Below are 13,973 nucleotides of genomic sequence, written 5' to 3' on the forward strand. Positions count from 1 at the left end.
TTTCTCCTTGTCAATTAACACTCCAAATGTGACTACTTGTACAGAAAAAAAGTAATAGTAAATGTTTTTTTCAGCACTACAGGTAAAGCAGTGAAGTACTTGCTTGTAGACGCATAATAAGGTAACTTGCCTTTGTTCCCCCAGGCAGGATTATGGTGGATATATAATATGTTTTTCTTTTCTCCCTGCTCAATCCAGTCATATAGCATCAAGGCCTACTGTTCCACTGAAGGATTTGAAATCCTCCATTTTATAAGAGTCACTGCAGTTGAGGAGGGATCAAATGTTAGCAAGCAGTAGGGTAAGAAAACACACTCATAGAGCAAAGCTATGAACACCTCTGTGTGTATGTTTGCATGTTCACTTCTCAGATAAAGATTAAATGTCTTTTTACAAATTCTCTGTCTCCAATCTAAATTTCAAAACATCCCACACGTGCCTCTGTGACTTAGAGCCTACACCAATTTTAGTTTTCGTAGGATGTGTTTGACCTTGTTGGTTTTTGTTGTTTGGCAGGCATGGATATCTCAGGGCAATCATCATTCTCAACTCCTAAGCTATCTGCAAATTTCTTTTGTTTCCAATCTAAATTTTTAAGGCTCTAGTAAGGTTAAAGATGAAAGAAAACCACTCTCCTGAGCTCACACCTTCAGCATTGGCATGATGCCTCACAAAAACGACCTTAATTCATTGTGGAGAGTGACTTCCTGGGGCTACTGTGGGAGATACAGCAAGTAATAATGTCCATGTGCAATGTTTTGTAACTTGTGAAGATGGAAATTTTGGGTGATTGTGAGAAAATTTTAGTATTATTGACTTTATTTTACTGTAATTAATTGAATATCATTCTTTTATTTAAATGCATCATTCACCACCCAAGGACAGAATAAAAAAAAAAAAAAAAAAAAAAAAAAGAGCACAGCTGGCAAGGACAATAGACTGGAGATTAAGCAAGGTGTCAAAGTAAAGAATGGCATTCAAAACATCTTGTGATCAAATGTATCAGTAATGAAATGTAAGGGAACTTTATCCTGAATAGAATGACAGGGCTCCAGACATACACAGCTCCAGGTAGTTTGGATTCACATTGGGCTGTAGATGAGAAATTCTTGTCTAACAAAATTTTAAGCTCACTGAAAGACAAGCAATTTCCTTACTCTGTGTATATACAGAAGGTGGCACTGGGACACGGCAATAGGCAAGCAGTGCAGCTTGAGCACCAGTAATGATGAGTAGCACTGCAGATCATCACTGAACCTGGAGAAGGCAGTTAAAATACTATTTTCAGAGTAACAGCAAACCCAAGACCATTAAGACAAAAGATACTGAGCAAATTGACACACTCTTCATTCTTTTTATTAGTATTTATTGTTGTTATTGTTATTCACACTTAGACAACTCAGTTACATTAAGTGATTTATATGAAGAACTCTGTATTAATATGATAAGGTGAGAAAGTGTGCACGCCACTGTGAAACATTCTGTTGATAGTGAAGTAGGACCCTGATAGAAGGGATTATTTCCAAGAGCCTATATACAAATAAAGGTAACTTTCATACTATATACAAACTTGTATTCACAGAAAATATACTGATTCAGAGATACAAGAGTATCATCTAGTGAATAATGATCCATACACTTAAACACATGAAAAAAATTGGAATTTTCGGGGGGTTGCCTGGACTTGCAAAATAAAAAATACATGAAAATGTATTTTTACTTTTAAAGTTTGAAATTAGTAAAGATGGGGGACTTCAGATTTTTCTTACAATAGGTTGAAAATGATGGATGATAAGAGAATGAAAACCACAAAGTGAAACAAACATGCTAGAAACACTTTATTACAAAAATAGCCTCTGATTGTCAGTTATAACACACTGCTATTTTCACATCACAATACCATGTCCTGATCTTGCCATCTTACGTGACAGAAATAATTTTAATTTATGTAAGTCAAGTCCCCAGAATCAGGGTTGCAAAATTAAAACTGCAACAGAGATCCTGATAATGGAAATTAACACAAAACCAAGTGAAATGCTTTGGCATTACTTAATTTTGATAAGGGATTAAAATAAATGATTGATTTCTATTGGACAACCTGACCCTGAAAATTTTTGAAAAACTGACAAAAGCAATGCATCTCTTATAAACTTACTAAAACATAAGGAGCTTCCTTTACTGTGATCTCAGTGGGAGAAAACATCAGAGTAGCAGAATTATTTAATTGCCTCATTGAGCCTGATTCTGTAAGCATTTTATTCCTTCTCCTGGGGTGAACAAGGGTAGCAGGATTGAGTCCCTGCTGCAAAGGTAGTGTGCAGCATTTTGTACAGCCCCACAGGAAAACTCAAGAGTATGAGAAGTAAATTCCCCCAACTTACTCACAGCATCTCTAAGGCAAAACCAGATCCTTCTTTACTCTACATTTATTTGTCAGTATTTGACATTATACCTTAAACAGAGACATGGAATTGATTTTTTACTTTGAAATTAATGATCCCCTTACTTAAAAACCCCATACTAGTCTTCTGGGTTCTTTTATGGCTTCTTTTTGCATTAAGACAACTATGTGACATAAAGTAAAAATAAAATAGTAAAGTGCACAATCTTTAAAAATGTGTACAAATTTCATTGTTTAGATTGGTTTTGTGTTTCATGAGTGGAGAATTTACAATAAATCTACATGAATGTACAGTTCATTTACCAATCTTGAATTACTCTATCTTGTCCTGGGTTGTTTCACTTATGGCTCATGTAGCAATTATATGGCCAATTTTGTGCCTGGTCTACCCACACTCAAAGGGATTACATGGCTTCTAGGCTGGGGCTGACCTATGTCTGGCTGGCTGGAGCATGGGCTCAGTCCATGCTAATGTGGTGACATGCCATGTGGAGAAGATGCGGCTTGCATCCGGTCAAGCAGGATCATAGGCAGGGGAAGGCCCAAACTATCTGCACCCATCCAGGCAGACAAGTCCTGGGATGCTGCACACTGACACCCAGCACACACTGCAGGATGGCCTGTCTGAGCTACCCAGCTGTGAGCCATATGTGACTGCTGCATCTAATGGGTGTGCTGAACTGCAAAACTTCAGTTTGGGGGTGGCTCTCTCCAGTTCCAACAGAAATGGCAGATATCTCAACACCAATATTCCTGTAACTGACGGCAACAGACCCAAGAAGGATAATTTTAACATCAACCAGGAATGAAACCTGTGGCTTTTGGAGGACTGGAGCAGGATTCTTCTCCACACTGAGAGAAGTTGAGAGTTGAGTGCAAACTATCCCATTTGATACTCAAATTCACTTTCTGCAAGTATTTTTCCAGGTGCAAATTCTTCAATTCGCAAACCATGCCTCTTTCTCAGTTAGTTGTGTCATTATTGTTTACAAGAGGTAAAATTTTTTCCAAGAATACAAGTAAATGTAATTTGTCTCTTTGTACATAGCTCCCAGGACAATTAGGTTTGTTATGTAACTTTATGAAGTACGCATTTATGAAATATGGGAATCTAAGATAAAAGTTTCCATCTTGCACAGATTAATGGCTGAATTCTTCTGTATTTCATTGGGCCAGTTCTCAGAGAGGGATTATTTCTTTGTTACAAATAAAGAAACCATCACATACAGACTCATACCTGACTCAGAACATAAGTTATATGGACCACAAGATGCTATTTTAAGGAATTACTGCTGAAAGAATAATAATTAAAAAACATTGAATATCCCCTTTTTTGCAAAATATGTAATGAAGTAAAAGACAACCAGAGAAATAATCCCTTAAAAAACACCCAAACGTTAATAATATTTCTAAGCATCTATTTTTTTCACTGTACTTGGATTAACTACATGTTTAATTTACCACTTTGTGGACCTTCATATCCACACACAACAGTACCATGAGTGACAGTGACCATAAACTACTTCAGAGTAGTATATGTGGAAATTATATGCTAGGTTCATTGCCATTACAAACAAATGACACCTAGATAAGGTTGCTTGTCACCCACTGTGCTTTATGCTTCATGAAGTTTATGCAGTCAGCCACATCAACTGGATACATAAGCAGAAGTATACAGACACAAGAGCCTGTCTGCACTATAAGAAAGCACTAGCTTTCAGTAAAATAGTTAATTTAAAATACATAGAGCTTTGCTGAAAGGCTTTTCCATGTCTACATGTAGTTCTTAAGGAGAGAATCTTCACACCACACTTTTAATCTATAGCTTTTACCAGGCTGTGACTAGGGTGGCTTATGCAGAGGGAAAACAGAAAATGGTTGTAGAATTCCCGTGATATTTTGTACCTTTGGGGCCCATTCTCATATTTAATTCCAATGAAGTTAGTGCAGAAGACCTTTAAAACTGGCTACAGTCTGAACCACAATTCTATTCAAATGCTACCAGAAATCCCTTCAAAAAATTGTGTTCAACATTGATTCCATTCAGAGATGATGGTGCCACAGAGGATTAGTTGCATACTTATCTTAATTCTGTGTTTCTAAGCTGGTGTCCTGAAAGCGCTAAGCTAGAACAGGATCTTTATATATGCCAATTTTTCTATTAATTCATTTATACTTCATAAGGATTATGCAGGCAGCAGGATCACTTGAGTAAGTAAGCACAGGCATACAAGCAGGTGGAAGAGGCTTCAACACCAACCAGCTTGCTGTAGAATTTGGGCGGTGTGAAGGACCAGATCCCTTGGGAAGTCATTCAGAACTTTGGCTGAAGAAAATAGAACTTTGACTTCTAGGTGTGCAATGTTGAGAAGAGTTCATGATCCCACACTGAAATAATTATGAACAATGATAAACTCTTTATGCTGGAAAATTTGCTGAAATTGCAAAATAGGAATATTGCAACAAGTGTGTGTGTTTCTGGCAGCATTAAGCCTGGACAACTCACTGACAACCAGTCACCGGGTATGAGCTGCTTTTGACTATTTTCTCAACATTCTAGTTTAAGACTGAATTCCTTCTGTACAGGATAAGGGACTAAGCTTCTCCCTCCATGCCACTCCTCTTTTTCTCTAGTAGCCAGCAGAGCTGTTGTCTTGTAATCAAAGAGCACATCAGCATCCAAGAATCCACAAACAGTTTAGACCTGCAGTAGAAAGGTGCCTTGGCAAGTATAAACATTGCTCACAGACAGCCTTTGCAGAAAGCGGCACACAACTGAAATATGTCCAATTACCTCTGGATCTGAGGTACCACTGGTACAGTTATTTAGCCATTTGAAAAATGATCTGCCCAACAGCTACAAGGCAGTGGGAGCCATGAAGTGTCTTATTCTGGAGAAGGAAGAGTTGTTTTCAATACCTTCTTAGATAAAAATGTGACAGGGATAAACAGACATGGGAAAGAAATGAGACACATTTCCTTAATGGTATACATATTCCTATAAGCTGCTGATGCCAGTTACTGTCTACTCCCTACCTGCCCTCAGTGGGGCAGCAGTCTCTGCTGCTGATGCTCTGAGTGCAGCAGAATGCCCTTAGAGCTCTGAAGGTCAGGTAGGAGTTTTCTTTTTTCAGTGTGGGAGTTGTTACACCATGATGGCATGAAGTTAAAAAAAAAAAAAAAAAATTCGTGTACTAAATAGAGATTGGACTCTGGTCTCATTTCTTGATTTCTTGATTTGAAATCTGGTCTCATTTCTTGATTTCTTGATTTGAAATGTCAGATCAGTGAATCTGGGCATTGCAGTATTTTGAAAGCGCCTGCATACATAGCCCTTCCCTTAGATCACTCCTATGTATGATTCTGCTTACTTGGGAAATAATTTCCTGTTTTGAGCACTGTCATCAGAAACAAAAGCATCTGGTGACTCCTCTGGAATAGATTGTACTATGGAGTCAGCTCTGTATTTTGGAGCACACGTTTTGGTTGAGGTCAGATTTTGGGTTACGAACTTGCTTTAGGTTGCTATTCTGTCAGTAGAGGGCACCACAGTTATGTAGATACACCCACCTTTCCATCGCGTAGGAACAAATGTTAGAGATGGGCAGCACTATCGTTAAGACAGGTAAGGATTCTGCACCAGTAAAGGATCTTGAATACAAAGACAAGTTTTGCTCTCAGTGTGAGAAGCTCACTCCAAAAAGCCCTAAGTAAGAGACGTTGCTTGTTGTGTGGTTAAGATCAAATACTGCATGTAGCTAGGACTTAGGACAATACATGAGTAGCAGACATTGCACCTCCTAGTATCCTTCGTTTATTTCATTAACAGCTCACTTTTTTCTTCATGATAGCACATAATATTAACATTCCTAATATGAATTTTGTACTGTTTTCTTTACCATTGTTTTCTGTCAAGTCCTTACTTTCTAATCATACACTGTTACATACAACACATATTACAGGAAAATAGTAGAGGACAAAAGGGGATGAGTGAGAAACAAATAGTGTGGAGCAGAGAAAAACAGACAAGACAAAATGTGCTGAGACTTCTGTTACACAGATGTGAGAATGGCATTGCCATTGTGAGCACAAGATACATATAAAACAATGCTGAAATAGGTCACAAAAATGCACTGAAACTTCATGAACTCTTAATTGCACAAAAAACTTGAACAAACAAATGATGATTATATAAATAATTTCTTAACATTCATTCCAGTCCTCTCATTAAAAAAAAAAAAAAAAAAAAAATCAGCCAAACTACAGAAAGTTGGTTGCTTTCTCCCTTCTTGTTTTTTTCTGCTCTAGGTTTGGACCTTCTCTCTCTCAGTATCTCCGAAAAAGGATGTTACATTTTCACTCCTTCCTTTCTTTAGACATGTACACTTCCAGCAACACTGAAGAATTTTCATGTAAGTTTCCTGCAGCTCCACTGTATTTAAATTGTATTTCTCCTAACTAGTTTCAAGATTTCTAACAGCAAATGTGAGCTTCCCAGCTTTATACAACAGCTGGAGATCTCTTCCAGCAATAACTATATGTAGCTGTGAAGGTCCTTATACTCCAAGTAATAGTGAAAGCCTATAAATTATATATTCACTTAGCAATTAGGCTGCCACTTTATAACTACTTCTATTTTCTGTATGAAATACTATGCATAAGCAAATTAGCCTTTTTATTCTGGCATGAAAAGGCAAACTCATAACAGCATCTGAAAGCCATTGGTACTGTTGATATTGCTGCATTAGAAAAAATGGTGTGTTCACATAGCTGTATGATGTCACTGCATGCTGCGTTGCTATTAGAGAAGAAAGATTATCCCCATTCTGGTCTTTGCATGAGAATGCAATGAAAATCTGCACCAGTTACAAAATGGTCAGGCATCATGGCTCCTTCAGTGCCAGAGTTTCTGGAACCTGAAGAGTTTTGCAAGATGTAAAAAAACACCATTAACATCCTGCTGATTGCCTTTATGGACCTGTGATGCAGATGATCAAAACACTGATGAATTCCCTGGCTTTGCTGAAATCACACAAATCGCATAAATCAGATAAATCCACTTACATGAAGAGACATAACAGCCCTTCCCTGTTCGTGACTCATCACTTGGTGTATGCTTTCCACTCAGGAGTTTCAGCAGGTTATCAGAAAAATCCTGTACCAGGGTGTGTGGGGGGTGGTGCCTCCACAAAGTTAATATTAGCATTCCTCTTGGAAGCTTTAAGAACCGAGCACACTGTGTGTCTGTGTATACTACTACAGAGAGCAGGAAGTCTGTGGGCAGGTTCTGTAGGCAGAGGAGAAGCAGAACTGTCAGTGTTGCGTACGTCGCGTGCCCAGTGCTGAGCGGCGAGGACGTTCTGCAGCAGAGGAACCTTCGGTGCACCCGGACTCAGCGTAACTGCACTGTCCTGCAGCAGCCGTTCTTCAGCTCTGAGGCTGACCCTTTGTATCCCATTCTTTCTTTCACTCTTAAAATTGAGGAAGAGAAAATTTTCAGATCCATGGGTTATTCCTGCTGGAATTTTCCACTGTGGTTTCTTTTCGCTGTTTTGTTTTGACATATGTATCTTTTCTTTAATAAATATATATGTTTTGGTTTTTCTTTTTTTTTTTTTTTTTTTTTTTCTGTAGAGAAACATCACTTTCCACTAGATGGAGACAGGACACTGGATCACTTTGTCCTCCAGAAGGACGCTGACAATCAGGAACACAAAATAAAGCCCAAACATGAGGAAACCCAGGATTTTATTCATCCTCCACTTGCAGGAAGCAATGGAGAGGATGACAAAGAGCAGCATGATGAAGAGGAGGACAATCGCACAGAACAGACCATTGCTGCTGACTGTCACTGGCGCAAAGCTGTTTACCACAGTGAACAGGAGCCATGGAAGAGGAAGGCTGTTAAGAAACAGAAAAATTAATTTAAAACATTGCAGAAGTCCAGAAGGGAGCACTAGGAAGTTTCTAGTGACAAATCAAAACACAACCAAAGGCTTCCTGCATAAAGTGAGGCAGGAAGAGGTTCAACTCTTCTAATAATTGCATAAATATAAATTGTAAGCTTTCTCATAGTTCTTGGGGAGAACACATGGGATTTTTCACTCCCCACTCTTCCACCAATTATACTGGTGAATTATCTTTCCCTTGGCTGGCAAATCATGTGGCATCCTGTCTGTGAAGAGGAAAACCCCTTTAGTTTGTTTTTAGATTTCACACTATCTGCAGAAACTATTTGCACACTGTTTCCAAGAATCTGCCTGACAGGTGAGTGGAAAGAAACATGTCCTTGCCATGAAGAGCCAGCACTCTGCAAGGCACTGCCTGCAAAATTTCACCCTTAAATATCTTTTTCCACATTTACTGTATAAACCACTGTTAAACTGTGAACTTCAATTGAACTTGAACTTAACTTCTATTTCTGTGTTTGTTGTCATTTCATTTCTCATCTCTCACGCCACAGAAGGAGACAATATCCCTCTGCAAGATGTCAAGCTGAAATAAATATTTAAGACACTGATTGGAGCTTAGCAGGCTTAGAAAGTATGAAGTGAGTTGTCAGAAGCTCACAACATTAAAACTTTGAATAAGCAGCTCAGGAAAGAATAATTTATTACAGCTGCAGTAATAACTACACCACTCTACAGCTCAACTGTGCCATTTCTGTTGTAAATATAGCAGACTGGTGCAGGACAAAGCCATGTCCATTGCCAGGAAGATTAAACATTTTTTTAAAAGTAAGAAAGCACTGTAAAAGAGAAATAATGTTGTAATGCATCCTCTGTACTCCAAGTAGGAGGACATGGTTTTCATGTATTTTATATGTTTGCTGCATATAGATATTTCAAAGACTTAATGCTCCTGGATTAATAGAAAATTGGCCAAGTTTTCCTACTGTTAGCTAATCACTACTGTGATTAGCTAACAGATAAAGTAAAAATTATATTTACTATATATTTTAACTTCAGAATCCTTTTTTGTACCTTTGTGCAGTTGCTGGTGTATTTTCAGCTGTGAAAACCAGGATCTCTTCTACAACCAGGCTGCCTGGCACTGTAACTATGACTAGACCTGTTCTTCTGTTTGTGTGTGATAGCAAGAAATAACCAAAGATTTCCTGCACATTTTTAAAACACCAAGGCACAGATTACACTGTTTCTGAACCTGATCTACCTTGGTCTCAAAAGTTAAAAAAAAGAATTTGAATTACAACATTATGCCACAAATCATTACCCTAGAGCTGCCATGAAGCAGTGAAGTGTAAATAGAAAACTTCTGCACAATCTCATGTAGCTTCACATTGTCAGAGCTATAAAAATGGTCCTTTTTGTTAAAAGAGAATTTGTTTGTAACTTGGGACTTGTCAGGTATAGAGAAAAAAATTAATCACATGTCAACAGCAGCCTAAACCAGTTACACAAGACAAAGACTTTCTGTTGCTATTACAGCAAATATGTTGAATACCACAGAGGCAATGAATTGTTCTTGATCATCATTTATAAAGAAAGCTCTAGTACAAGCACAATGAGTGGTAACAGAAAGCAAACAGCAACATCACAAAAATATAAAAAGCTTTGAAATTCCTTTTCAGAACAATGCCCTAATACAATTTTAAAGTGCAATTCCCTTGCCTAAGCCTCTCTGTAACATATTAAAGCAAGGATTAGGCAACAAATTTATAACATTTCTTCATGCAGATATCTATAAACTTTAGAGCACTTGCCACAGTAACTTTTGCTTCCTATTTGTATTACTCTCCTTTTTAAAGATTGCTGCTTGTGGGCAGTACCACAGCAATGTACTAAGAACAAAAGACTTGTTTACAAAAGACACAATTTTCTTGGTGTAGAACTTACCCCACCGTGATGTCAAATATGTTGCTTCCAACAGAACTGGATACAGCCATGTCCCCCAGACCTTTGCGTGCTACAATAACACTGGTAATAAGGTCAGGAATGGATGTGCCAGCAGCTAGAATAGTTAAACCCATGATTTCTTCAGTAATACCAATGGTCTCTCCAACCTAGAAGGGTTTAAATAAAACCAGAAAAAAGTGTCCTGCAGTGAAGGAATGTTTTAAACTGTCCTGGACTTTCCCACTAGCTTGGAGAATACCAGGCAAGATAGAGAAATAACTTATCTTCATGGATTTCCCCATGTATTAGCAGAAAGGTAAGGCTTTCAAGTAGAAGTATAAGGTATAGACAGGCAGCTGCTCACAGCTCTAATGTTACAAGAATGATCAAGTCCGGTGGTCAGGCCAACCTGACCAACACCTCTCTGAACTATTTTCCATTTAGTGAGTACTGATTTACTTAATCCATCGTTACAGCTCCCAAAATAAAGCAGCACTCAGAATGAGATAGATGTACTCTGATTAGAAATTATCTTTTATAGTGCAAAACGTAATGCAGGGCTTTTATTTTGTGCAAGTGTCACCTCCTTACCTGGTGGGCCCACCAGACCATCAAGTAAGAAAAGAAGGCAATCCAGCTGATAGAGCCAAAAAACGTGATAGGAAAAAATTTTCTTGATGTCTGAAACAGAAACAAAGAGAAACAGTGAAAACCTATATTGAAGAGTGACATGCCATACTCTTAATTGCTTCTCAATATGAGAGTGGCTTCTCATTTTTCTGATGGCCTGTTCTAATCAACTGTTCTCATCATCATCAGATGATCAAGATACCTGTCAAGAAATGTAAGAAACAGATGCCCTGACATTGGTATATAAGTACCTATGCCTCATTCTTCCAATTGCTTCAGTCATCAAATAAGATTTCCTAAGAAGTTGTATGATGAATGGGAAGTTCTTGGTTTCATTTTTATCTTAATTTGTTATGATCCAGTTTGCATGTCTTTAGCTCAACAGTGGTTTGACTTCCAAATTTATTATTAATTTCATGTTTCTTCAGAATGAATGTTTTCAAATCGCTTCATCAGGTGCCTGTATCTTTCCTTCCTACATTAGCAACTTTTTTGCAACAAATTTCACAGTCAGTATAAAAAAGACTGTCAACTGGCAGAGCTAAAAACATATACACCTAAAATTTATTATGGCACTTATTCTGCTAGTGAAAACTACTCACTTTCTCAATAGAAGACAAGTTAAGCACATATTTTCCATGCTTCATTTAGTAGAATTTAATGTTATAATGTTATAAAAATATACAAAACATACTAGCAGAGTCCTAAAAATTTGCATGAATAACCAATAGGACTGCCTGTGGAAGTAAGTTATACCACTCTGAATGGCTCTTGCAGCTGCTTCTCAGTCCTGCAGAACTTCTTCTCATTTGGTCCTAAATCCACTTCCATTCCAGAATTTTTCCACCCCCTTTCATTGCAGATCATGCCCTGACTGCACCAGGAGGCTCATTAAGACTGTGGATCATTCCTAGGTGTTGTGGAAGTGTATGGGATTGCAGGGCTTTCCCTCAGTATGACTTTTGGAGAGAAAATACCTTTTGTTCTGATTCAGATTCTTCAAGTCATCATAAACACTTATTTTTTTAGGGAGTTTACAGAGCTGCACAGTCAGCTTTCCTTATATAACAAACTCAACAGGCATTTGTATGAAACAGCTTCACTTTTAGGAACTGATCAGCACAGAATCAAAGGGTGGCTGTAGACCAAAAGATGATCAATGTATTGGGCTGGCCATTAGAGCTGGTCAAGCAGAAAATGTCACTATGTTTTGCCAGCTGAACCTGAAAGCAATGAGGCTGGTCTGTAGCTCAATGAGACTGTAGACTTTCTGCGGACATAGTGGAAATGAGCTTGGGACATTAACTGATACAATAAGGGTAAAGTCAGCAATGCCAGTTGTGCACACTCATCTACAGCATGGGACAAATAGTAGGTCTGTATCTGCTCCAGCAGCAGGTGCAGCTGACGGCTGTGCTACAGAGCACTCACTCACTCCCTGTGTATACTTTGCATAATGCCAAATGTCCTCCTGAAAACTGAGCATGCTGACTAACACGACATACAATTTCACAACTGAATATACACAGGAACACACATTAAATACGGTACAGATTTAACAACACTACTGGAGGGACGAAACACATCTTCTGTGAGGAAAGGCTAAGAGAATTTAGATTGTAGAACCTGCAGAAGAGAAGACTTTGGGGTGACCTAATTGCACTCTTCCTGTACCTGAAAGGTGCCTCTAAGAAAGATGAGGAGAAACTATTCACAAGAGTATGTAGTGACGGGACAAGAGGACTAGAAAAGTAGAAAGAAAGAAGGTTTAGACTGGACATTAGGAAGAAGTCTTTACTATGAGGATGGTGAGACACTGGAACGGGCTGCCCAGAGAAGTTGCGAAAGCCCCATCCCTGGCAGTGTTGAAGGCCAGGTTGAACTGGGCTCTGAGCAACCTGGCCTAGTGAAATGTGTCCCTGCCAACGTCATGGGGGCTGGAACTAGATGATCTCTAAGGTTCCCATCCAACCCAAACCATTTTATGAATCTATGATTCTAAACTCCCTCTTAATATAAATAACTGCTCATCTGTTGGAGTAAAAGTGGTCCAGTAGGTGTTTTAAACCTTAAATAACCACAACATGGAAATGTCCTTTTCGTATAAATTCCACTACTGTCACAAGCATTGTTTTTAGAACTACTCACAGCACTTTGCTTGATCTATTTCTTTATTGCTTCTCAACTCATTACGGAGCTACTTTTTCAAAAGAGAGTTCTAAATTTCTATCAAACGAGAAAATATGATAATGAGCTTATGATTTTTAAAACCTGCTCAGATGGAATTCTAAGTTTAAAACCAAAATTTTATATGCATTGGTAACAGAAGTCCTTAAAGCAATTTGAAAGAAACGTATCAATAACTGTTATAATGATCTGACATCAGTGGGAGCAGAATTAAGAGTGGTAGAAATAAATTAATCTAAATACCAATTTCTCTTTTAAAACTAAGCAATTAGCATTTTTTTTCATCATTCCTAGTAGTTAACTTGGATTCCAACTTCCAACACTTTTCATCTTCCTTGTAAAAGCTCCAATCTTTTGGCAAGACATATGGTTAATGAGACAATGAAGCAATGAACTTTTTAGAACTGGTGACAGTCTGTGCAGAGCACCTCGCAGCAATGCAATTTGAATGATCACTGCACAATACTCAAGATTTAAGCATACACTGGCTTAAGCAAAACTAATACAACCAGAGCCATGATGGTCAGTAATAGCTCTCTGATGGTGCGATTATATACATCAAATGGTTCTTGCAAAACAAGGAGACACTGGCTATCTGAGTCAGACACCCACGGAATTTGGATGGCTAAGAATTACGAATCAGTAACTTTGCAGCATGTGTACTCCTTGCCTGTTTTAGCTAATCCTCTCCCACTAAAATTAACTGATAAGCAGCGCTCCAAGATACTTTAATAGACTTAACACTTAAATTAACTATTTTAAAATGGGGAACATTTAAATTCAGAAAGGGCAAAATTTAAAGCCTGTACATTTTACAGGAGATTAAATAAAATGGACTCCATAGATGCTGCTCTATAACATGCATATAGATGAAAATCTGAAAAAGCCATAACCAGAAT

General features: G+C 38.1%; 1 protein-coding gene across 4 annotated transcripts in view; it reads right to left on the minus strand.

Moving 5' to 3' along the window:
- Positions 1 to 1,349: 1,349 nt before the first annotated feature.
- SLC24A2 (solute carrier family 24 member 2) overlaps positions 1,350 to 13,973 on the minus strand; it is a 112,499-nt gene continuing 99,875 nt past the window's right edge. For all 4 annotated transcript variants that reach the window (XM_012577743.5, XM_012577744.5, XM_002191994.7 and 1 more), the window contains 3 exons: positions 10,849 to 10,938; positions 10,258 to 10,424; positions 1,350 to 8,302 (listed from right to left, as the gene is read on the minus strand). In XM_012577743.5, the coding sequence (XP_012433197.2) occupies positions 8,053 to 8,302; positions 10,258 to 10,424; positions 10,849 to 10,938 (507 nt within the window). In that variant the 3' untranslated portion in view covers positions 1,350 to 8,052. The remainder of the gene's footprint in view (positions 8,303 to 10,257; positions 10,425 to 10,848; positions 10,939 to 13,973) is intronic.

The sequence above is a fragment of the Taeniopygia guttata genome, chromosome Z (genome assembly GCF_048771995.1).
Source record: "Taeniopygia guttata chromosome Z, bTaeGut7.mat, whole genome shotgun sequence".
NCBI lineage: Eukaryota > Metazoa > Chordata > Aves > Passeriformes > Estrildidae > Taeniopygia > Taeniopygia guttata.